General features: G+C 56.0%; 1 protein-coding gene across 1 annotated transcript; it reads left to right on the top strand.

Annotated features, from left to right (window-relative positions):
• Window positions 1-359: 359 nt before the first annotated feature.
• Window positions 360-22337, top strand: KCNG1 (potassium voltage-gated channel modifier subfamily G member 1). The gene is made up of 3 exons (XM_020888789.2): window positions 360-591; window positions 11833-12632; window positions 16138-22337. The coding sequence occupies exons 2-3, from the start codon at window positions 11859-11861 to the stop codon at window positions 16906-16908; spliced, it is 1545 nt and encodes a 514-aa protein (XP_020744448.2). The 5' UTR covers window positions 360-591; window positions 11833-11858; the 3' UTR covers window positions 16909-22337.
• Window positions 22338-22562: the final 225 nt, after the last annotated feature.

Genomic DNA, 22562 nt, shown 5'->3' with positions numbered 1-22562 from the left:
AACACGTGACCCCGGCAGGCCTGCGCGCCGCGGGGCGCTTGCAGCCCGAGGGCAGCTGAGCACCGGGACCCCGAGGGCGGGCGGGCGGGGGTCGAGGGCGAAAGCGCGGGGGAAGGCGGAGAGGGCGGCGGCGGGGCGCTCGGCGCGGGCGGCCGAGCGGAGGTTCGGAGGGAGCCCGGCGCCGCGCGGCGCACCCGAGAGCCGAGGCCCGGAGCTGGGCCGCTGGACACCCCCGGCGGGCGCCGCGTGCCCCCCGCGCTCCCCGCCGCCGCCCGCGCTCCCCGCCCCGCGCCCCGCCCCTCCCTCCGGCCCGCCTCCCGCCCCGCTCCCTCCCTCCCTCGGCGGCGGCCGCGCGGCGCTCCCGGCGCACTCGGAGCCCGGCGGGGACCGGGAGGCACAGGCGGGTGGCCCTCGATCCGGGTGCTGAAGCCGAGAGGGGCCCGGGGGCCGAAGTTGGCCGGCCGCTCCGGGAGGCGGCGCGGGCGGCTTCCAGCCCCTGGTCGCGTCCTCGCCGGGACCCGCCGGCCGCCGGGGGACGCGAGCCGCGGCCCGGCCAACTCCGCGGCGGGGACGCCGTGCCGAGAACTTGAGGTGGGACCCTGGCGCGCTGCAGCCCCGCCGGGCGCCGCCGGGCGGGCGGACTCGGGCCCCAGCGGGGGGAGCCGCACGTAGCTGTGGCCCCTACGGGGACTGGGAAAGCCGCCGAGGGGGGCGGTCTGGGGCGACAGGGGACCCGGGAGCAGCTGCGCACGGCCGTCACCGTGCGGGTCCGGCTTCTGCGCTCCCCTGAGGTCCCCTGGTGCGCGAAGTGACAGGGCGGGGGCCGCATCCCAGCTGTGGCCGAGGTTTCTCGCCGTCTCGCAGGAGGATCCAGGGAGGAGGGGGTGTTGGGGAGAGCTGGATGGGCGGGGGGCGTCCGTCTGTCACCCGCTCATTCACTCCATCCTTAGAGTGGAGCCTGGCGTCAGTGGGGTTTATTGAGTCGTTCATTAGGGCCACAAGCTTTTATTGAGAACCCACTGTGTGCCAGGCGCTGGGGACGCTTGAGACAACTCTGTTCCTTGGAGGGGAAGGTGGCCTCCTCACCCTCGGGGGTCTCCCTGCCCAGAAGGGGCTCAGCCTGGATGGAATCTTTGGGTGAGGAGGGGAAGGAGGGAAGCTCCTTCATTCATTCACGGGTTGGTTGGGAGATGGGTTGAGCGCCTACTATGTGCATCTCACCTTGCCGAATCTCAGCTGTTCATGATCTCACTAACAGTTATTGAGGCGCTGTGCTGGGGACAGAACTGGGCGGGAGAGGGGTGGGGTGGGGGCAGGACAGGAAGGAGCCGGCTTGCCCCTTGGAGAGAGCGCCCCTCGCCCCCTGTGTCCAGGCTGGTCACTGGACAGGTTGCAGAATGGCCTTTCCTTGGTTCCTCTACTGCATTCATTCTCAAGGGGAGGGGGAGGCTGGAATAAGTTGTTGGATAAGAAGAAAAGACGTTTAAAAAGCTCCTTAGGGGGAGGGTTTTAATGGGGAGGAGGATTGAGAAAAGCCCATCTAACCAGATTGATGAAGGCAGGCTCCCCCGATGGGGTGTACTACGGAAGTTGTCCACCCAGCCAGCGTTTCCTGAAGCACTTGCTGTCCACATGCACATCCAGGGTGCCAGGCGTCAGCAAGGTGAACGGGGCAGTCGCAGAGACCCCCTTTGCTGACCCCTCAAGATAAACGCAGGGGAGGTGAGAGAAGGGAGCCAGAACCGCTCTGATTCATCGAGTGTGTTAAGGAGGGTGGCTTCTTCTGACTCCATGAATCTGAGCCGAGGTTTATTCACTAGGGTGTGTTTGATACCCACACACTCAGCATCGCTCCGGGGAGCCTCACCCGCTCACGTTTCCAAGGCAGGTTTGGCACTGCTGGCGACCCGGCCCCAGAGCCGGAGCCAGGGCGCGTGCCGGCTTTCTTGGGTGGACTCTCAGGAGCTGTCAGACCTGAGCTTGACCTTGTGTCCTCCGTCCTGGAGCTCTGCAGAGGCAGCCGCCAAGCGGGGAGGGAGGGAAGGCAGGTCTGAAAGGCAGGCGATGATGGCTCCTGGGACTGCCTTCATCCACCATTCCCTAAGAGCCCATTCCAGTGGAAGGATGTCTGTCATGGGACAGACTCAAACCCACAGGGGCTGTGAGTGTACAACCTTGGTCCCTGTCCCAAGCCTTGAGGGCCAGGCCAGGGGAGCTCTGGAGTCTGTCAGGGGGCAGATCTGGGAGTCAGGCTCCCATCCCGCCGCCACTTTGAATTCCCTGCACCCCACACAGCTGGGCCGTGGCCAGAGGTGAGAACGATGCCCCAGAGATCAGAAGGGCACAGAGACGCTCTGAGAGACCCCAACCAGGACTGAGGAGTCGACCCCCGGGGCCCCTCAAAGGCGTCTTGATCTGGCCGGCCTTTCTCCATGTCCCCTTTCCAAATATGTGAGGCAGAGCCAACATTTCCAGTGGTCGGAGATAGAGGGTCTGGAAATCCACCCTTGGTTGGGTCACTAAACCCAAAGATGGAGCCCCATGGTTGGAAAATGGCAGCTGGAAAAGGGGGAGGCAAGGAAGGCTAGCTGCCAACACTCAGTCCCTCCTGGCCATTTTTGTTCCCTAGCAGACAGTATCTGACTGACAGAATCCACGCATGGAGTCACGGTGGTTCAGGTAGGACCCGAATGACGGCCTCAAGGGCACACCGTCCCTCCTTCCCCGCTCCGTCCCACCGCAGCTGACCGCAGACACGTGGCCTCAACACTTACTGAGGAGCAAGAAGCGAAGGATTGTTTAAGTCGGTGTCCCCCCCTGCTGCCCCAAGGTCCCCACTGCCCCCTGTGCTCCTGAATCAGAGGCTGCCAGGGGACAAACAGAAAAGGACCCTCCTGGCTCCCGACCCAAAGCCCCTCGTGGTAGAAGGCAAGCGTGCAGGTGCTTTTATTTTGCCAGAGGAACACTGCAGGGAGGTTCCAAGGGCCACCTCTATCTGGGGGTGGGGAAGGGGGTCTTGGATGTTCCCCCTTAGGGGGCAGGTGGGGTGGAGGAGAGAGCCCAGCTCCCACAAGATCCCCGCACCCTGGTGACTGAGGCCCCAGCTCACTGGAAACAGGGCCGGGGGCCAGCCTCCTTGGACCGTAATCAGGGCGGACAGGAGAGCGTCAGGGAAGATGGATTTCCCACGCGGGCACAGTATCTCACAGGGATCCGGTGTGCCAGGGCCTGGGCCAGCCTAACGGCTGGATCCGTTTTGATTAACGGTCTAATTGAGGATTAATGCGGCATGATCCGCCTCTGAGTCAGCCCAGCCAGGAACCCTGACCATGACAGATGAAGCTCCCCTGGCAGGGGAAGGACTGCAGGGAGAGACCGCTGGAGTCCCCCTCGAAACCCACTCGGCATTAAGGGATGACGCGGGTTGGCAAATGTGGGGAGGACAGAAAGAAACCAAAGCCTGAGGAGCTCGGGGGAGGAATGCTTTTTTGTTTTTTAAAAAAAGTTGCACTACGCCTGGTTCGTTTCTTACTGCCACGTTACTAACAGTATAGTGGCTTAAAGCAGTATAAGCTTGTCATCTTACCGTTTGGGGGGCTCAAGAGTCCAGATGGATCTAGTGGGCTGACACCGAGGGGGCAGCAAGGCTGTGTTCCTGCAGAAAGAGCCCCTTCCTTTGCCTCTCCTAGCTTCTAGGGGCTCCCTGCGTCCTTGGCTCCTGGCTTTACGACGTTCCAGCCTCAGCGTCTGCCATCACATCTCTTTCTCTGACTCTGATCCCCTTGAGTGACAGCTGCTCAGCCATGCCTGACTCTTTGCAACCCCATGGACTTGCCTCCCTGTGATAAGGGCTCTTGTGGTGACACTGGGCCCCAGTCGGTCCAGGGCCGTCTCCCCATCTCCAGATCTTCAGTTTAATTGCAGTCACATCCTCCCTTTCACCACGTAAGGTTACACGCCCAGGTTCCATCCAGGGCTTGGGGTGCGGACCTCTTCTGGAGGCCACCCTTCTGCCGACCGCAGGCCTGTGCCTCGGCAGTCTCTGTTGACTGCCGGGGAAGCGGAGGCCCAGCGGAGTGAGGGACTCGACTTCAGCCAGAGGAGGCCAGCAGGCACTGAGGTCTCCGGAAGGCGTCGTCGGCTTCACACTGCTCCTCTGAGCAAAGAAATGCCGGAGGAGGAGCGGGCAGGTGAGGTGCCAGGCATGCTGCCCAGAAGCCGTTCTAGCAAACAGGGGGCCCTCCGAATGTGCCAGGCATGGCTCCAGGCACTTAGGAGGCGAGTGTGATGACACCCCAGTTTACAGCTAAGGACACAGTTCTTTGCAGGAGGCCGCACAGCTGGTGAACAGTGGGCCCGGCATCGTGGTCCAGAGGCCACACCCCTAGCCCTGCTTGGTACCTGCTACCCCACAGGAGAGTTCTTCTGCCCAGGGGCTGAAGTGGCAACCCAGAACTCGATGAAACCAGTTTTGTTGATTCCTTACTCTGCTCTTGTGCAAATTCCCGGTAGAAACAAGGATGTTTCCCCAGCTATGGGCTTCTCCCCATCCCCAAAGACTCTTCAAAAGCTTGTGCCTAGAAAATAGAGGCAAGAGACCCAGTCGCTGGCTTGCTGCTGGTGCTGGACACCCTGCCGCCACCAGGAACCAGCGATGCAGGGAGACAGTAGAATGCAGAGTCAAAGAGGTTTGCTCAGAGTCCCACAGACCTAGTTGGAACCTGGCTTCACCACTTGCCACCAGAGTCATGAGTTTTCACCGTTCAAAGCCTCAGTTTCCTCATCTGTAAAATGGGGGTGAAACCTCCATTCCCCAGATCCTCTTAACAGCCTGGTGAGCTTGACATGCTTGTCCCTGCTCTGGGGGAAACAGGCCCAGAAGAGGGCCGACGATTTGGCGGATACAGATGGTTGTATCAGGCTGAAAGGTAAACAGCAGAAGCAGCAGCAATAGCCAGACAAGCCTGACGGAGATCTTCCTCCCACCCTGCTCCCCTCTCCGGAGCCCTACCCCCGCTCCCGGGCCCTGCACCCCACCCCAGTCACACGCTGGTCACAGCGCAGCCTCCAGCTGGGGGTGCTGCCCTTCAGAACCCCTCTGGTTTCAGTGAACATCTCTCTTTGGAAATGTACACTCAGCCCTCTGTCACAGCTTCTGAACGTCATCTTTCTCCCAGGAGGAAAAGAAGCTGCCTGGGGAGAATCCACAGATTTGTGGGCTCGTGAAGGGGCATTTGATCAAGGCAGCCCCAGAGCGGAAAGATTTTCTCACAAACCAGAGGGTCTCCACTTCTCCAGCAAGGCTCCACTCATGTGGGACCCACAGAGCCTTCCAGAACCCCAAGGAGATTGGGAAGTCAGGCAGAGGGCTCCCAGCCAAAGCCCAGAGCACCTGGAAGGCCTGCCGGCTTTCCTGGCCCCTGCCTTTCCTCTCTCTCAGACATCAGCAGGCTCTCAGGGAGCCTTCAGAAATGCCGGTTCCTGCCCCTTTCCTTAAGGATTCTGATGAGAGGGTCTTGGGAGGGACCTGGGGGTCTGTATCTGAACTGAGTCCAGGGAGATGCAAAACCCAGTGATGTGACAGTTTTTGTGCTCTTCTTTTTCTCTAACCTGGATTAAAACCCAGGGTTGTGCTAACCACACTCTTTAATTCATATTGCTTTGCATCACCAGGCTGTCTTAGTCACTGTTCCCTTCGTTCCAATCCCCAAGCTTATTCCCTCCCCCTGCCCTCCCAGGCACCCTCCCTGTGGTTGACAGAGATCCTTACATGTGCTCGAGTCTTTATAAGATATGTACTGTTGTGTGTGTGCTCATTTACATAAACAGCAAAGTGCTATAAACTTCTGTTGTTTTTTTTTCACTTGGGACCATGTTTTTAAGATCTAAAGTGTTGCTAAACCTGCATCTAGTCCATTGCTTCCAGTTCCTGTGCAATCTACAGGCTTTTGCCATCTGGATCACTTGTTCTTCTCCCCCACCCCCGGGAGGGACACTGGGAGACCCCTAGCACCAAAGCAACACAAGATGTGTTCTGTGTTCTTGTGCCTTGTTTCTTGCTAACATCTGAGTCCCCAGAAGCAGATCCTGAGTCAAGGATTGGAATGTAAACAATATATCACAGACAATGTCTGTCATAACCCCTGTGGATCCAAGTCTGAGGGATATACCCAAGAGTGGGATTCCCGGGTCATAAGACACCAGCATCATTCATTCTCCTTGGTACCCCTCAGGCTTTCCCAGAAGCTATATTACTGCATTCCCTCCAGCAACGGGCGCCGGGGGTCAGACAATGCTGGGGTCCAGTCCTGCCTAATCAGGTCAAGAAAGGAGTCACCCTTGTCTGGAAGAGGGGAGAATGACAGATCCCCCTCATAGTAATAATACTAGCAGGCCCATTGAGGGTCCCCTGCAGGTCAGGCTTTGGGCCAAGCACCTGTCATCTGTGTCCTCTGCTTTAGTCCTGACCATAACTCTGGGAGGTCAGAGCAACAAATATCCCCATTTTACAGATAAAGAAACTGCATCTCAGAGGCAGGACATGACTTGTTCAAAGTCACGGGAGACCCTGAACCCAGGTCTCCTGACTTCAGAGCTAGCGGGCTGTTCTGCTTCCCCACCTTGAGGTCGTCAGCAAACTGCCACCCCCCACCCCACCCCCAAGCTGGAGTCTAACCAGCTTTTTCTCAACACTGGCTGTATTTGTTTCCAACTGTTACTGTGACACATCACCACAAGCTGAGTGGATTAAAACAACACAAACTTACTGCCTCACATTCTTGAGAACAGAGGTCTCAATGGGTGTTGCAGGGCTAAAATAAAGGCATGGAAAGGCCGTGCTCCTTTCTGGAGAGCCCAGAGGAGAGTCTGTTCTTCGTCTCAGCTTCTAGACACTGCCCGCTTCCCTTGGCTCGTGGCCCCTTCCATCGTCAAAGCCAGCACTGGCCAGTTGAGTCTTTCTCACGGCATTTCATCACTCTGATGCACTCTCCTGCCTTTCTCTTCCATCTTTTAAGGACTCTGATGGTTGCATGGGGCCCCCAGAGTGTCCAGGAAAATCTTCCCACCTCAAAGGAAGCTGGTTAGCAACCTTATTTCCATCTGTAACCTTGATTCCTGCTTGCCAGAGAAGCTAAGATAGTCACCGCTTCCAGGAGTCAGAATAAGCACACAGACAGCTCTTGGCCAGGGCTGGGTAGGGTGGGGGAGTGTCTACCTGCACTGACACTCACGGCTGGAGTGGTGTGCAGCTTCAGCAAGGGGGTGGGCGCTGGGTGCTGAGCACAGGGGATACCAGCCCGCAGGCTTTGCTATGTCCCTGCTCGCCGGGCCCTCCTGCCCCGTCCAGCCCAGCCAGGTCAGAGCTCCCCCGCCTGCTCCCCAGTGATCATCAGCTCGGCCTTGGTGCTCTGATACCACCCATCACCCATCTGGGAGCCCCATCCCTGACCCCTGTCTCTGTCTGGTTGGCCCACAATTTCTCCATCCATCATCCTGTAGCCAGGAAAGGCTGCCTCCAACTTGGGCCTCCTAGCGCCACCTGTCGGTCACCTGGGTGAATGGCACCCCTGGGATCACCCTGCATCCTTGTCCTTCCCCTTCACCACACTCCCGTCCCACAGCAAGAGTCGCCTCAGCTCTCTCTCTCCAAAGCCCACCCCAAATCCTGACTCTCCAGACCCCTCCACTGCTCCAAACCTCGGTGGTCTCTTTCCAGAGACAGGGTGGTCTCCCCAGCCCAGCCTGGGACATCTCCCGAGGATGGCCCGCCCATGAACAAACCCCAGCACGTCTGTCACCGGCTGACCCCCCACACACTCATCTTCTCCCACCTCCCCCTCGCTCACTCCGCCTGGCCTCTTGTCCTTTACTTTGGTGTCTGACCATCCAGTCCCATCCCCAGGTCAGGAGCAAGCTCTTCTAATTCCACCCGAGACACTTCTCCCCAGGTCCTCCCAGGGCTGGCTCTGCCCCAGGGTCCCCTCCCCTGAGAAGCCCTCCTGGGTCCCTCCAGCTAACGTTGACCCCCACCCCCACCCTGGTCATCTCCCATCGGTCACCTAGTTCTGTTTCCATCACAACACTCATTACATCCTGAAATGATCTGTGTATTTATTTAGAGACTAGAACGTCACCTCTGTAAGGACAGGACTGGGTCTGTCCTGCCCTCTGCTGTGCCTCCAGGCCTGGCCCAGTCCTACGCGTGGTAGTGTTGGATGAATGAATGAATGACAGCTCCCTCAGGAGTTCTCATTCCCACCATCGGAGACCCTTTCTTAAACAGCTTCCCCTCCCTAAGTAGATACATAGACCCTAAGAGGCAAAATCACTAGATCCCACCATGCTCACAGACCTAACAGTAGGGGAAAAAAAAATTTTTTTTTAAATTTTAAAAGATCAGCTTTTTCATGAGGATATCAGACTGGGTGAAAAGTAGCTTTCTTTTCCAGAAGCAGGACTTTGGAGCCTGTTTGATCTATGAACCTTACCAGAGACTCTAGCAGGCAAAACTGTTACCTGCACCCCCATCAGGCTGGACAACCCCAAGACCAAAAGCTCAGGGCAAGCGTGCCCCTCCCTTGTTTAGCAAATTCAGCATCTGAGCCTCCCCCGGGTCCCCTGGCCCTCCGTGTACAAGCAGCCTGCACGAAGCATCTTTTTCTCTCCTCTCCACACTTGTCTCTGAGATAGGACAACTTTCCATGAAGGAGGCTGAGGCTTTGACTCACAGCTGATACAGATCACGAGAGAAAAAATGAGGAATTGCTAATTGGGGGAGCTTCTTTCTGCTGGAGGGAAAGCGAGGAGGGTTGAAAGAAAAAATTCTGCAAGAAAAGAGGTGATTACAGACGTGGGGTTTCACAAGCGCTCTCCAGAGCTTGCAGGATGAGAGGAAGGTTCCCGTGCCTCCATCACTATTCTTGCCAAACAGAATGTCGTTTTCCCTCTTGTCTTTGGTGGCAAAGATAAAGCAGCATAGCTGAAAAGCTGTGGCACTAAAAGCCATCTTCCTCCTCCAAGGGATTCTGGCAGGCTCTGCCTGAGGAGACGAGTTCCAATTTTAGGTGACGTTAAAAACACGCTTAACGCTTTAAAGTCAGATCATGTTTTTTCAAACACAGGTGTACCCTAGTTTTCCAAAAGTTGAGCTGAGAAATGATAGTATGCCCCAAAGATAAATGCATGGAGTGATGATTTGCATTTGTGAAAGAATTTTGGTTAGGAAGTTGCCCCTCTCAGATGCGGAAACCTCCGTGGCTCCTGTTAAACACTGCTTCGCATCCACCCGGGGCTGTGTGTATATGTGTGCACCTGCGTGTGTTTCCCCTGAACATGCCCATAGCATGGATGGCCACTCAGGTATCAGAAACGGGTCTCCATTTGGAATTGATAGACTTGGCTGGTACCATGTGCATCCATGGGTGATTGACCTGGGGCAGGGGGGAGTGATGGTGAATTTTAAAAGCAAAGTATTAGAACTTCCCTGGTGATCCAATGGTTTAGACACTGCACTCCCAATGCGGGGAGTCCAGGTTCCATCCCTGGTCGGGGAACTAGATCCCCCATGCCACAAATAGGACCCGGTGCAGTCCAAGTAAAAAGAAAAACTGTAACAGCCAAGTATGATAGACTCCTACTACACTACTTTTCCCCGGATCAGCTTAATTCTGGAGAGCTCTGTTGCTGTCATCTAGGGGTGTCAAATTCAAGTGCCCACAGTGACCAGGAAGGAAACATACATAAGGGAAGTAAAGTGGGTGTCAGGAAGACAACAGGGAGAGGTGGGGATGATGGTGGATCGTAGCATGCCTGCCCTGCCTAAAGGGGGCAGGCGTTTCTCAGCTGGAATCTGGAGCAAAGGTTGCAGATAATCTGATTTCCCCCCCAAAACAAACATATGATTTTTTTTTATTGTAGTGGTTTTTGCCATACATTGACATGAGTCAGCCAATGTCTCCATTTTTCAAAATCTTCTCAGGCAAAATATCTGTGAACCAAATGCAGCCCATGAGCTGTGACTGCATAAGCAATCTGATTCTAATGGCACAAACCCTTAGCTTTGTAGGACGGGGGAGGAAGAAGTCTGTATAAGCTGAGATTTCTACCTTGGTTTCCTGGAAGTGCCCTCATCAGGTTGGCCTCACCAACAGGAAATGTGCTTATTTGTTGAGCATTTCTTGGAGCATTTATGTTGCTGAGTACAGAGATTTGGAAATGAGTAGAGCACATTCTTCCCCCAGGGAGCAAGCAGTCTACGGAAGGAGCCAGGCTTGCACCAGATCATTCTGAAACGGGTGGCAAGCGCGGCAAAAATAAACGGGGGTGAGTGGGGATGACACTTGATTTAGCTGCAAGAGCCAAGGAGGACGTCCTGGAGGAGTGAGCGAGGCTGTCCAACTCAGTCCTGGGTCCTCGAGATAACGTTTGCTGACCCATGAGCAAAATATGTCGCTGTCATGACAACTGTACATTTCTTGGACATTCCCTCTGATTTATGGCAAGTGATGTGTTTTCCATGCCTGGAATGAATACAGGCGGTCCCTTTGAATTTAATACTTGTAATAATAATGAACAGTGAGAGTTCCCTGGTGCCTAGTGGTTAGGATTCCACATTTTCATTGCCATGGCCCGGGTTCAATCCCTGGTCAGGAAACTGAGATCCCACAAGCCACACGGTGCAACCAAAAAATAAAATAAAACAGAATAATAATAAAGTAATAAAAAAAATAGTAGACAGCAAGTATTGAGTACCTACCATGTCCCACATACTGTGTTCAGTGGTCTTGGGTACATAATTCACTGAATCTTCTCAGTAATCCTATAAGGTAGATCGTATGGTTATACCCATTTTACAGATGAGGACATTCAACATCAAAGTTGAAAATGTGCTCAGGCTCCAAATCTACGCTCATAACCACCACAGCAGAGCCTCTCCTCCTCGCATTATGGACATGGGGGGCAGGATAATTCTCTGTTGTGGGATCTGACCATAGGACTTTTAGTAGCATCCTTGCTCGATGCCAGTAGCATCCCCTAGTCGCGACAATCAAAAATGCCTTCAGACACTGCTGTCTGTCCCCTGCTGACAAAATCAAGCCTGGTTGAGAACCACTGGCCCACACTAAACTACCTTTCCAAGCTAAATAAATATCCCCCAAAGTTGGACAAACTTAAAGCGTTAAGTAAGTCACAGTACCGATGTAGGCTGTGTCAGCTCCGTGGGGTTGGGGGCCACACCTGATTACGCATGGCTGCGAACTCCCAGTGCTTGAAGCCTCTGGCTTACAATAGCACTCAGGGCATTTTTATGGTGTAAATGATGTGGATACGGGGGAATGGTGAAGTTTAGGAGATGCTGAACCATAGAGTGGCTCTTCTGACTCTTGAGTATCTTCCCTCAAGCTGCTGTAACAGAGTATCTAGACCAGGGGGCTTAAATAACAGACATGGGTTGCTCTCCATCTGGGGGTCTGGGAGTCTGAGGTCAGGCCGGGTTCTGAGGAGGGCTGCTTTCCTAACTTGCAGCTTGGGTGCCTTCTCATCAGGCCCTCACTCGGTGGAGAGAGAGGAGGCCCTGGTGTCTCTTCCTCTCCTTATCAGGGCACTAATCTCACCCTGGGGGCTCCACCCTCCTGACCTCATCTCAGCCTGATGACCTCCTGAAGACCCCACGTCTTAACACCATCCAGCTGGAGGTTAGGGCCTCCCCCTATGAATCAGGGGGACCACAATGCGGTCCATATCGGCAATTAGCTGCAGGATCCGCATTGTCCCCGGAGACTTGGGAGTCACTGAGGTTCTTTCCTCCCCTTTCCCCTACCCCGCCCCCAGGCCGGAGAGGGATGTGAAAGCTCAAAATGACCCTCCTACCGGGAGACAATTCTGATTACGACTACAGCGCCCTGAGCTGCACGTCGGACGCTTCCTTCCATCCGGCCTTCTTTCCCCAAAGCCAGTCCCTCAAGGGTGTCTTCTACCGCCGGGCCCAGCGGCTGCGGCCGCAGGACGAGCCCCGGCAGGGCGGCCAGCCCGAGGACCGCAGGCGGCGGATCATCATCAACGTGGGTGGCATCAAGTACTCGCTGCCCTGGACCACGCTGGAGGAGTTCCCGCTGACGCGACTGGGCCAGCTCAAGGCCTGCACCAACTTCGACGACATCCTCAACGTGTGCGATGACTACGATGTCAGCTGCAACGAGTTCTTCTTCGACCGCAACCCGGGCGCCTTCGGCACCATCCTGACCTTCCTACGCGCGGGCAAGCTGCGGCTGCTGCGGGAGATGTGCGCCCTGTCCTTCCAGGAGGAGCTGCTCTACTGGGGCATCGCCGAGGACCACCTGGACGGCTGCTGCAAGCGCCGCTACCTGCAGAAGATCCAGGAGTTCGCCGACACGGTGGAGCGGGAGGACGAGGACGACGCGCTGGACAGTGAGGACCCCGGCAGCGAGGGCCCCGCGGAGGAAGAGGGCCGCCTGGGCCGCTGCATGCGGCGGCTGCGTGATATGGTGGAGAGGCCGCACTCGGGGCTGCCCGGCAAGGTGTTCGCCTGCCTGTCGGTGCTGTTTGTCACGGTCACCGCCGTCAACCTCTCCATCAGCACCCTGCCCAGCCTGAGGGAGGAGGAGGAGCAGGTAAGGGCCCCGCCCCTGCCCTGGGGGAGGGCGGGGCTGCTGCCGCAGGCACCACTCCCCGCCCGGAAGGGCACGTCCTTCTCTGCCTGCCCTGTCGCCTCCTCCAGGAAGCCTTCCCTGACCGCACTGGCTCAGTAGCATCCCACTCCATCGTTGTGTTTACGTGTGTTTACAAAAGTGTCTACCTATGTGTCGTCCTCCTCCACATGCAGACCTGAGCTCCACAGCCTGTTCAGGTCCGCGCTGTGCCCCCTGCCCACGGCAACACTGTCCAGCATGGGAGAGGCGCTCAGCCACTCTGTTGAATGAATGGATGGATGGATGATGACGCGATGTATGATGTGCCTGGCCCGAAGCTGAGCACGTGACGTGCACCACCAAAATTTGTTTCATCAGCTTGCATTCTTTCTCAGCCTTCCCAATTCCCTTACATGAAAAGATCCCAGAAAGCTCTTTGGGGTCCTGAATATGATGTTCACTGATAGATGTGTGTGTGCAGGCAACCTCAAATAGTAAGCATTGCTTTCTGTTAAAGAAGGGAGTTCCCATACGTGTTTACTCCAGGGCATGATGGGGTGCATGCCCAGTTCTCAGGGATACCACTTACTTACCGGCGGCTAATGGGAGCAAAGGGCTGGGCTGCGGCTCTGCCTGTCTCCTATCTCCCCAGCAAATCTTCCAGCATCCCAGTATGGGAGTTGTTCCCACACCACTTGACAGCTGAGAACACGGAGGAAAAGCAGCTCCCCCAGATGCAGGTCTAACTGAGTCTGCAGTCTGGGTTCTTATCATGGAAGTATGGGTCCCACGTGGCAGCCTGGGCCCTCAGGCAGCCCCTCAGGTCAGCCTCCGTCTGTATGAGACCCATCTCTGGGACCCTCTCCCCACACGCAGGGGTTCCAGAGTCAAGGCTCAAGACAGACTGGAACGTTCAGACAGGTGCAACTTGTGTAGGCACTGGAGAAATAGGTGTGGCAGTATGAACTGAACATAAATATCATGCCAGCCAGCATTTACTGAGCACTGGCTGTGTACCATGTATGTGCTAGGGGTTTTATGTGAACCCTCTGGGTTAACATTAAAACCACTCACCACGTGAGGGTTTTTCCACACACACATATTGTGGGGAAAGTGGCAATAGTGTTACATTTATAACTCTCGGGGAGTTTCTGACACTTCTTTTTGAATACACTGAGTTTTAAAAACCAGTGTTAGGAAAATACTCAATCAGTAAAATGAACTCTCAGTTAGTAAAGTGAACACTTGCGATGCATGAGAGGTAGTGATGAACCAGGCAGGGTTAGAGCCGGGCGGCCTGAACGTGAGTTCCACCTCGTACACTCCGGCTGTGCTTCTGTAGACAAGTCACTCAGCCTCTCTGTGCCTCTGTTTCCTGACACGTCGAAGAGGTGAACAGGCCCAGCTCACAGCGCTGGGAGGGTCCAGTGAGTGAGAAGCGACTGGAACAGTGCCTGGCATTGCACATTCAGGCATCACTATGAGGATTATACGCCCCACGTCGAAGAGGTGAACAGGCCCAGCTCACAGTGCTGGGAGGGTCCAGTGAGTGAGAAGCGACTGGAACAGCGCCTGGCATTGCACATTCAGGCATCACTATGAGGATTATACGCCCCACGTCGAAGAGGTGAACAGGCCCAGCTCACAGTGCTGGGAGGGTTCAGTGAGTGAGAAGCGACTGGAACAGTGCCTGGCATTGCACATTCAGGCATCACTATGAGGATTATACGCCCCTCCCAAAAAAGAGCAAGTGCGTGTCACTGGAGACCTATCTGGAAGCACCCACGCTTAGTGTTGATTTCTTCTTGGCCCCAACACCCGCCATGCTGATTTTATCAGGAAAATACTAATAAAGCCACAATTTTATTCAACTTCTGATACCTGCTTAAAAAAAAGATACCCAGCCTTTTTCACGACTCAGTGAAAAGGTTGTTCTTCAGTTTCGTTTGGGGGACCAGTGGGTTTCACTGTCTCAGCCGAGCAGGCGTTTGAGTGCCTCCTGTATTCAGGCTCCATGGGGCAGTCAGGGTGACCACAGTGAGTCTCCAGCTTCAGGGCGCATCAAGCCTCGGTCACAGCCCCGTGACCGTAAGTATGGGGCACAAGCCAAGAGGGCTCTTGTAAGAGGCCCACCAGCCGTGCTGGGGATACGTGGACGGACGCACTCCAGGAAGGCTTCCCAGAGGAGGGGGCTTCCTGTCCCAGAAGTCTGAGACTTCCAAGCCTCACCAAGTATCAGTTCATCTCTCCAGCTTCTCATGTATTCCCAGAGAAAGAGCGAGTGTGGCGAGTCTGATAGAACCCGGCTGTGCCCCAGAACTGACAAGATGCCCCAGGTAGAACCATTTATGCCTTCCCCTCTGCCAAGCCCCTTTGAGGTTGAGGTCTAAACTGGGGATGGTCCACCACGCTGCAGATCAGAGCAGGAACCTGACAGCCTGCGTGGCAAATGCGCAGATGTGTCTGAATGAAATGTGGAGTGCTTTCTTTGTAGCGAATTGTCACAACATTTAAAACCCAGGAGATTCCATGTAAAACTCCAGTTCCCAGCCTCTCTTTAAAAAAAATGGATGAGGCAGCCTCAAGACTGAGTTGGCCTGGGGCAGCCCTCGGGGGTGCCGAGCAGGATGGCCAGGCTCCCCAGCGGGCCTGCACCCAACCTGGGCCACCTCCCCTGGTTCCCCTTGGCCTGCCTGGCCTTCACTTGGCACGCTGTCTAAAGACAGGCCAGTGCTCTGCCATCCATCCCGGCAACAGATCATCCTGGTAACCGATCACCTGCCCTGGCCCTGGGGCCTGAGAGTGAGCAATACACAAACCGTCCTGTAGGCCTACAGTCTTCCGGAGCAGGGTAGGTGGGTGAGCAGGGCTGAGACCGACCGTAAAAACAGTAAATAAGTAACTTACAAAACATATTTTGGAGGCGGGCATGGCAACCCACTCCAGACTTCTTGCCTGGAGAATCCCACGGACAGGGGAGCCTGGCGGGCTACAGCCATTAGGGTCGCAAAGAGCCGACACGACTGAAGCAGCTGAGTATGCATACACCCTTGGTGGAATTCATATTGCAATCAGTAAATGTGTCAGATCAGCTCACTATGCCTTGTATTTGTTATATGTCAGTTACATCTCAATAAAAATAAATTTTATGAAGAAAGAAGTCAGGAGCTCCTTTGGGGATGTGATGAGTTTGAGACACCTATCAGACGCCCCAGGAGGCAACTGGTCTGGAGTCTGGAGTTCAGCAGGGAGGTCTGGGCTGCAGAGAGATTAGGGATAGTCGGGGTTGAGAAGGTGCTTCAAGCTCCAGGTTTGCACAGGACTGCCCAGGCAGTGGGCATAACCGGAGAGAGGGGACCCAGGGACAGGCATCACACCCAGACCACCTTGGCCCAGGTAGCACCCCCCCAGGACGAGCCCCGCACTCCTGGCTGGTGGGACCGCTGACCTCCCCCCCCCCCACCCCCACCCCCGCTCTCTCTTCCAGGGCCGGTGCTCCCAGATGTGCCGCAACATCTTCATCGTGGAGTCGGTGTGCGTGGGCTGGTTCTCCCTCGAGTTCCTCCTGCGGCTCATCCAGGCGCCCAGCAAGTTCGCCTTCCTGCGGAGCCCGCTGACGCTGATCGATATGGTGGCCATCCTGCCCTACTACGTCACCCTGCTGGTGGACGGCGCCTCCTCGGGCCGCCGCAAGCCCGGCGCGGGCAACAGCTACCTGGACAAGGTGGGGCTGGCGCTGCGGGTCTTGCGGGCGCTGCGCATCCTCTACGTCATGCGCCTCGCGCGCCACTCGCTGGGGCTGCAGACGCTGGGGCTCACGGCCCGCCGCTGCACCCGCGAGTTCGGGCTTCTGCTGCTCTTCCTCTGCGTGGCCATCGCGCTCTTCGCCCCGCTCCTCTACGTCATCGAGAACGAGATGGCCGACAGCCCCGAGTTCACCAGCATCCCTGCCTGCTACTGGTGGGCCGTCATCACCATGACGACCGTGGGCTACGGCGACATGGTACCCAGGAGCACGCCCGGCCAGGTGGTGGCGCTCAGCAGCATCCTCAGCGGCATCCTCCTCATGGCCTTCCCCGTGACCTCCATCTTCCACACCTTCTCCCGCTCCTACCTGGAGCTCAAGCAGGAACAAGAGAAGGTGATGTTCCGCAGGACCCAGTTTCTCATCAAGACGAAGTCGCAGCTGAGCAGCATGTCCCACGACAGTGACATCTTGTTTGGAAGTGCCTCCTCGGACACCAGAGACAATAACTGAGCCCAGACGACGCACCCCGCCAACACCGCCACCGCCGGGACGCGCCCCCCGCCCCCAGCCCTGCCCGCCCTCTGAGGCTTGACGCTATCGCCATTGCTGCAGAAGCCTCCAAAGGCACGTGCTGCTTCTGAGCGCGGCCCTGGCCTGGGACGGACTGAGCCACGCCCCAGGGAAGATGGCCCCACCCCGGCAGGGCGTCCCTGGTCCCCCACGTCCAGAAGCCAAGCCCAGCACACAGCCCTGATGGCCCCTCCCACCCAGGCCCCCACGCCTGTTCCCTAGTGAGGAGATGGCTTGTTCTTTCCACCATGTAAATAACATGCCCAGCAAAGACTCGCTTTGTGGGGCCGCCTAGGGGACAATACAAACAGCAGCTAAAAGTCCGTCTTGAGTGCGGATCGCGTGCAATTAAAGAAAACCGGTGAAAAAGAGAAGAAAGCCTTCCCTGGGGCTCTGTGAAGAGAGGAAATGGCCCTTTCCAGTAAGCCAGCCAGTGTGGTACCAGAAGTATTGGGTTAGCCTTTTTCCTCGGGTCCTTCACACCCGGTGAGGCCCCATGAGGTTGGCGGAAAGAGACAGGGTAGACCCCTTTGGGAAATTGCTGGTAAATACCACATCCCCTCGCTCTTCTCTCTCTTCGCTTCTTCCCCTCTCCGAGGCCCTCCTCCCCACCTTTTTCTTCTCTCCCATCTCCTCTTCTGCACATTAAAGTCTGTTTCTCAAACTTTTCCCTTGAGGCACCCCCAACAGCGAAGTGGACATCGAGTCAGTCCTGCTGAGTACGAAGGTGGAGTCACTTCGTTTTATCTTTAAAAATTAGTGTGGGTTTTTTATGCTATGCCACAGTGATCTTAACTTTGGGGGGAGGGGGAATGCTTCAAACCGTTTACCTAAATCTAAATGTAAACCTAGATTGCATTAGATTGATGCTTTGGAAAAATGGACCTCAGTTTTCTGGGCCACCTGAGAGCACAGTCTGAAGCCCTCAAGGGTATCTCTGGGCCCCTGAGACCCGCAGAGCACCCACCCGACCGGAACACCTCACGACCTCGTGTAGTGCGGAAGATGCGGGGTAGGGCCTGAGCCCCAGGCCAGCCCACCAGACCCACTGTGCTCTCAGGGTTCAGAGGCCTTTGGCGCCAATCTGGGGAGGGGCTTCCCATCCAGGTGGTGGGCACGTGCCTGCTCCACCCTCACTGATGCTGCAGCAGCATCGCTGTCTTCACCCCCTCCCCTGGGCCAGCTGCAGAAAGCAAGCTCTGAGATAAACCTGAGACTTCCCTGGCAGTCCAGTGGTTAACAATCTGCGCTTCCAGCACAAGGGACACCACGTTTGATCCCTGGCCACGGATCTAAGATCCCATGCGCCACACAACACAGCCAAAAAATAAAAAAGTAAACAAAGCAACTCTGGCCCCATCACCGTCCCGCCTAAACCCACAGAGGTATCATCATGCTGAGAATGACGCCCAAATGCCTGGCATTGCCTGGGCCCACCCACCTCTCCAGCCCCGTCTCTCCCATCTGTCTCTCACTCACTCCGCTAAGTCACAGCAGCCTGCAAGCTGCGGTGTAGAGGCACCCAGCCCCTGCCCACCGCGGGCCTTCACACATCAGTCCCTCTTCGGGGAACAGCCTTCCTGGGCAGACTGCGCAGCTGGCTCCGTCCCACCGCCGCCCTGACCCTCGCTGCAGAGGGTCCGCCCCGGCAGCCCCCGCCACCGCTGTCTCCCTCACCCAGTCTATCCTCACACCCGCTGATGGGCCCTGGAACCGCCTCCTTCACTTCTCTGCTCCACCCTTACGGTCTGTCTCCCGCCCAAGGAGCCCCGTGCGCAAGTGGCAGGGACTCGGCCACACGGCTCATGGCGACTCCCAGCACCTAACGCGGGCCCAGAACGCAGCTGGGACTCAGAGTGAAAGAGCAAGGGGAACCAGCAAGGCCGCCGAGAGCAGAAAGGCGTTTGCTGTTAACGGTGGACACTGGGGCTTCTGGGCGCCTCTCGCTCTCCCCATCCCCGGGTCTCTCTCTCCCTCTCTGTCTCTCTCTCATTCCCCGGTGGGGAGGTTGGACAAGGGCTCCCTCTGCGCAGTAGACATGCGGGGATGCAGGCTGGAAATATCACACCAGTCACGAGAGCCTCGTTAAAGGCTCCCCTGACACCTGCTCCCAGTGACTCACGCCTGAAAAGTAAGTTTTCCGACTAATTAGCTCTACCATCCCCAGCCTGGTGGGCGTTACAGCGATTGGGCACTGCTGTCACAGTAATAATACCTTAGATTTATGGAATGACCTTTCTCCCCACTCCGAAGTGGCTAAGAGACATGGGAGATAGCTGAAAATGCTAGACAGACAGAAATGGGACACTCGAAGAGATTTAAGACAGAGCCTTTAAAAACTCCAGGGAGAAGCGGGTAAATGGCAGAAACCATCGCAATATTTTAAAGCAGTTATCCTCCAATTAAAAATAAATGAATTTAAATTTTAAAGAAAAACTCCGGGGAGGGGAAATGGTGGGGTCTGGGGGAGCCTTGACTGGGCCTCGCTGCGGGGAGAGCTATGCCTCCACCACTCCGGGGACAGAAGAGGAGCCGGGGTCACTGAAGGTCCAAGTTTCTGGCATCTTCTTGCCCAGATTCTGGTCTCTGCTGGTGGCCAAGGTGGAGACCCAAACATGGGCACCTCTCAAGACCTCCCTTGAGGGACAAAGGAGCCCAAGATACTGACCTTCACGCCCAAAGTGGGCTTAAGGATCCTTGGTCCAAATTAAGAATCCCAAGGCCTCAGGACAGCTAACTAGCCACTTCTAAAACCATCATCAACTTGACCATCGTGGCTTTTCCACTCTTTTTTTTAAGCAATATGAAATCTGATGCAGAAGCCCAGCTATAAATCAGATTAAATGAAAGCCATTCTGATTGAAGTAGGGGCCCAATTCTTCCCCTGACCATAATGGGGGCCTTCCTTTTGACCCCCATACAGGCAACTAACTCCATACAGCCGGGGATGGCAAGTGACAGTCACTGCTCCGGGGGAAATGGCAAAGCAGAACTTTCCCCAATTTGTCTTAGTTTTTTAGGACGCAGGGAGATGCCCCCATCTCCAGCTGAACTTGGCGCTGCCCTAAGACTCACAGTGGGCGCTGGGGAAGGTTGATTTCTCGACACAGATTCTTAGGCCCACGTGTGAGCAGGGCTGGGACCTCCCACCCTGGGCACAGAATTTAGGGGAGCAAAAAAAAAAAAAACAAACTTGGTCATCAAGATAAATCATATTTTAATGCAGTAATTTTAAAATCAAGATTAATGTTCTACAAACTCACAGTGACCAACACAAAGATAGGATCTGCCTTTGCACTTGTGTAATTGGACCCACACGCCTCACCTCCTGCCTGGACCCCCAGAATGTCGTGCAGCACAGTTCCAGCCACCCAAGCCCATCTCCCGGGAAGCGCAGGCGGAAGCCTGTAGCCCCTGGCACCGCAGCTGCTGGGCGTGGGCCCCTTCCCCTTGGAGGGGATCGGATTGACCCCCGACCCCTCTCCCTACCAGAGTGAACATTCCAGAACCAGGCCCCTGTGCTCACGGGGCGTGCACAGGGATGGGGAGAGGGAGAGAAACAGTGAAATGAGAACTGAAAAAAATGCTTGCTGATGGTGAGCACAGGATGACCCGGCAGACAGTGACCAGGGCCAGAGGACAGGCAGAGAGTGGGCCCCAAAGACAGTCGGGGAGGGACTCTCAGAGGAGGTGACTCACAATGAGGACCTGGGGAGTGGGCGGGGCACCACTCCCAGCAGGCCAGACAGTCAGCGCAAAGCCCGGAGGTGGGAGGCCCCAGGCATGTCACCAGCTGTCGAGGGAGCCTGTGGGCCCGGAAACATGGCCCCCCTGGGTGCAGCCTTCCTCCCAGGGAGGATACCCAGGTCTGCACAGGGGACATTCTGAACAAACATTTCCGGAGACCTCACTTGAAGCCCGGCCCTCTCAGAGCAGCTGGGGACAAAACAGAGAAGCAAACCACAGAACTGGACTCAGTCCCTGCCACAGAGGGGCTGCTGGATCCGTGGGGAAAGACACGTGAGAAAAGACTTCTGCAGAGACGGGACGATCCGGGTGCAGGTGCCCAGGGCTGTACCAGCATGGAGAAAGATGATAGCTGGGAATTCCCTGGCCTTCCAGTGAGTAAGGCTCAGATTGCACTGCTGGGGCCTGGAATCACGCCCTGGTTGGGGAACTAAGATCCTGTAAGCTGCTTGATATGGCAAAAAAAAAAAAAAAAAAAAAGGCATCAACTAAAGGAAGCATGGTTTACATTCAGATTTGCATTTGTTATTAATAAAATGGCCTTACATATATTTTCCTTCAGGAAAAAAAAGACAGTATTCCGCCTAAAAAAAAGACAGTGTTCTCCTGTCTCCCCACCCAGTCCTGTTAACGTACACGGGAACTCGCCCACTGAGCCTGCTCCATGGGGCCGGCCCCCGGCCTCTCTCACGTGCATTGCTGCCTGAGCCGCCTCCTCTCTTTTTCCGCTTGCCTGCCTCCCCTCCCATCAGCTTTCAGCACAGCAGCAGAGGGGCCCTGTTGGAATGCAAGTCAGATCACACTCACCCGCTGTTCAGAGTGTCCCCCCAACCAGATGACGTCCCATCCCACTCAGTCAAAGCTGGAGTCTCTCAGCCCCACCTGCCGGAGCTGGTCTGCCTGGTCTTCTCCTTATCTCTGCTTTTACACCAACCTCTTTACTCAACAAACAGGCCAAACATGGCCCAGCCTCAGGGCCTTTGCACTTGCTGCTTCCCCTGCCTGGACGGCTCTTCCCTAGGGTACATCCACGTGCCCCTCTCTCTCCTCATTAGGGTCTCTGCTCAGACGCCACTTAACAGAGAGGCCTTATCTGACCTCCTGCCGCCAGCCTGCACAAAAGACCACGCTCCCAGCATGCCCCAGGGCACTGATGTTCTGACGCTTGGACACCCAGGGCCTGGCAGACTCTGAGGGGCTGCTTCTCCCAGGATGGCCAGTTCCTAGAGACCGGGGACCACACACTTGCAAGTGTGCTTTTCAAATGCAAAGCAGCCAACCTGGATGCCATCCCCTCGACCACCTCTTTCCACCGCCCTTCTCGGGGTCTCACACACCAGGCCACTCTCCACCCGTCCTGATCACCCCAGCGCCAGATCAGACCACCAAGGACAGCCCCATGACCAGAGCTCACTGAAACTGTTCAGACCAGCCCATCCTAAGCCTGCTCACCCTGCCTCGCCCACTCCTTCCCTCTAAAACCACAGCAAAGCTCTTGCCCACAGTTTCCCCTCCCTCTGCCTCTGACCAGACCTGGTTCTTCCCCACGTGGCCCCCCGCAGTGTGGGACATACCCTTCTTTGGGGAACGATGAGTATAATAAACTCTCTTTTCAACGGCAATTGTCTCCTGACCTATTGGCCTTACCATACCTGAATAGAAATAAAATGTATACTTTAAAACACCTAGCCTCTTTACCGGCTTCATCCTCCTGGAAGAGCCTAGTTATCATCCAATACCTTATATATTTATCGCTCATGGGCTTCTCTCTCCACTAGCTGACCAGCTCCATGAGGGCAAGGACCTGCACGACAGTATCAGCAGTCTTTGATAGCACCTGGCACATA

This window comes from Odocoileus virginianus, chromosome 9 (assembly GCF_023699985.2).
Source record: "Odocoileus virginianus isolate 20LAN1187 ecotype Illinois chromosome 9, Ovbor_1.2, whole genome shotgun sequence".
NCBI classification, from domain to species: Eukaryota; Metazoa; Chordata; class Mammalia; order Artiodactyla; family Cervidae; genus Odocoileus; species Odocoileus virginianus.
Note: the sequence above shows the minus strand (reverse complement) of the source record. Positions and strands in the feature narration are given on the sequence as shown.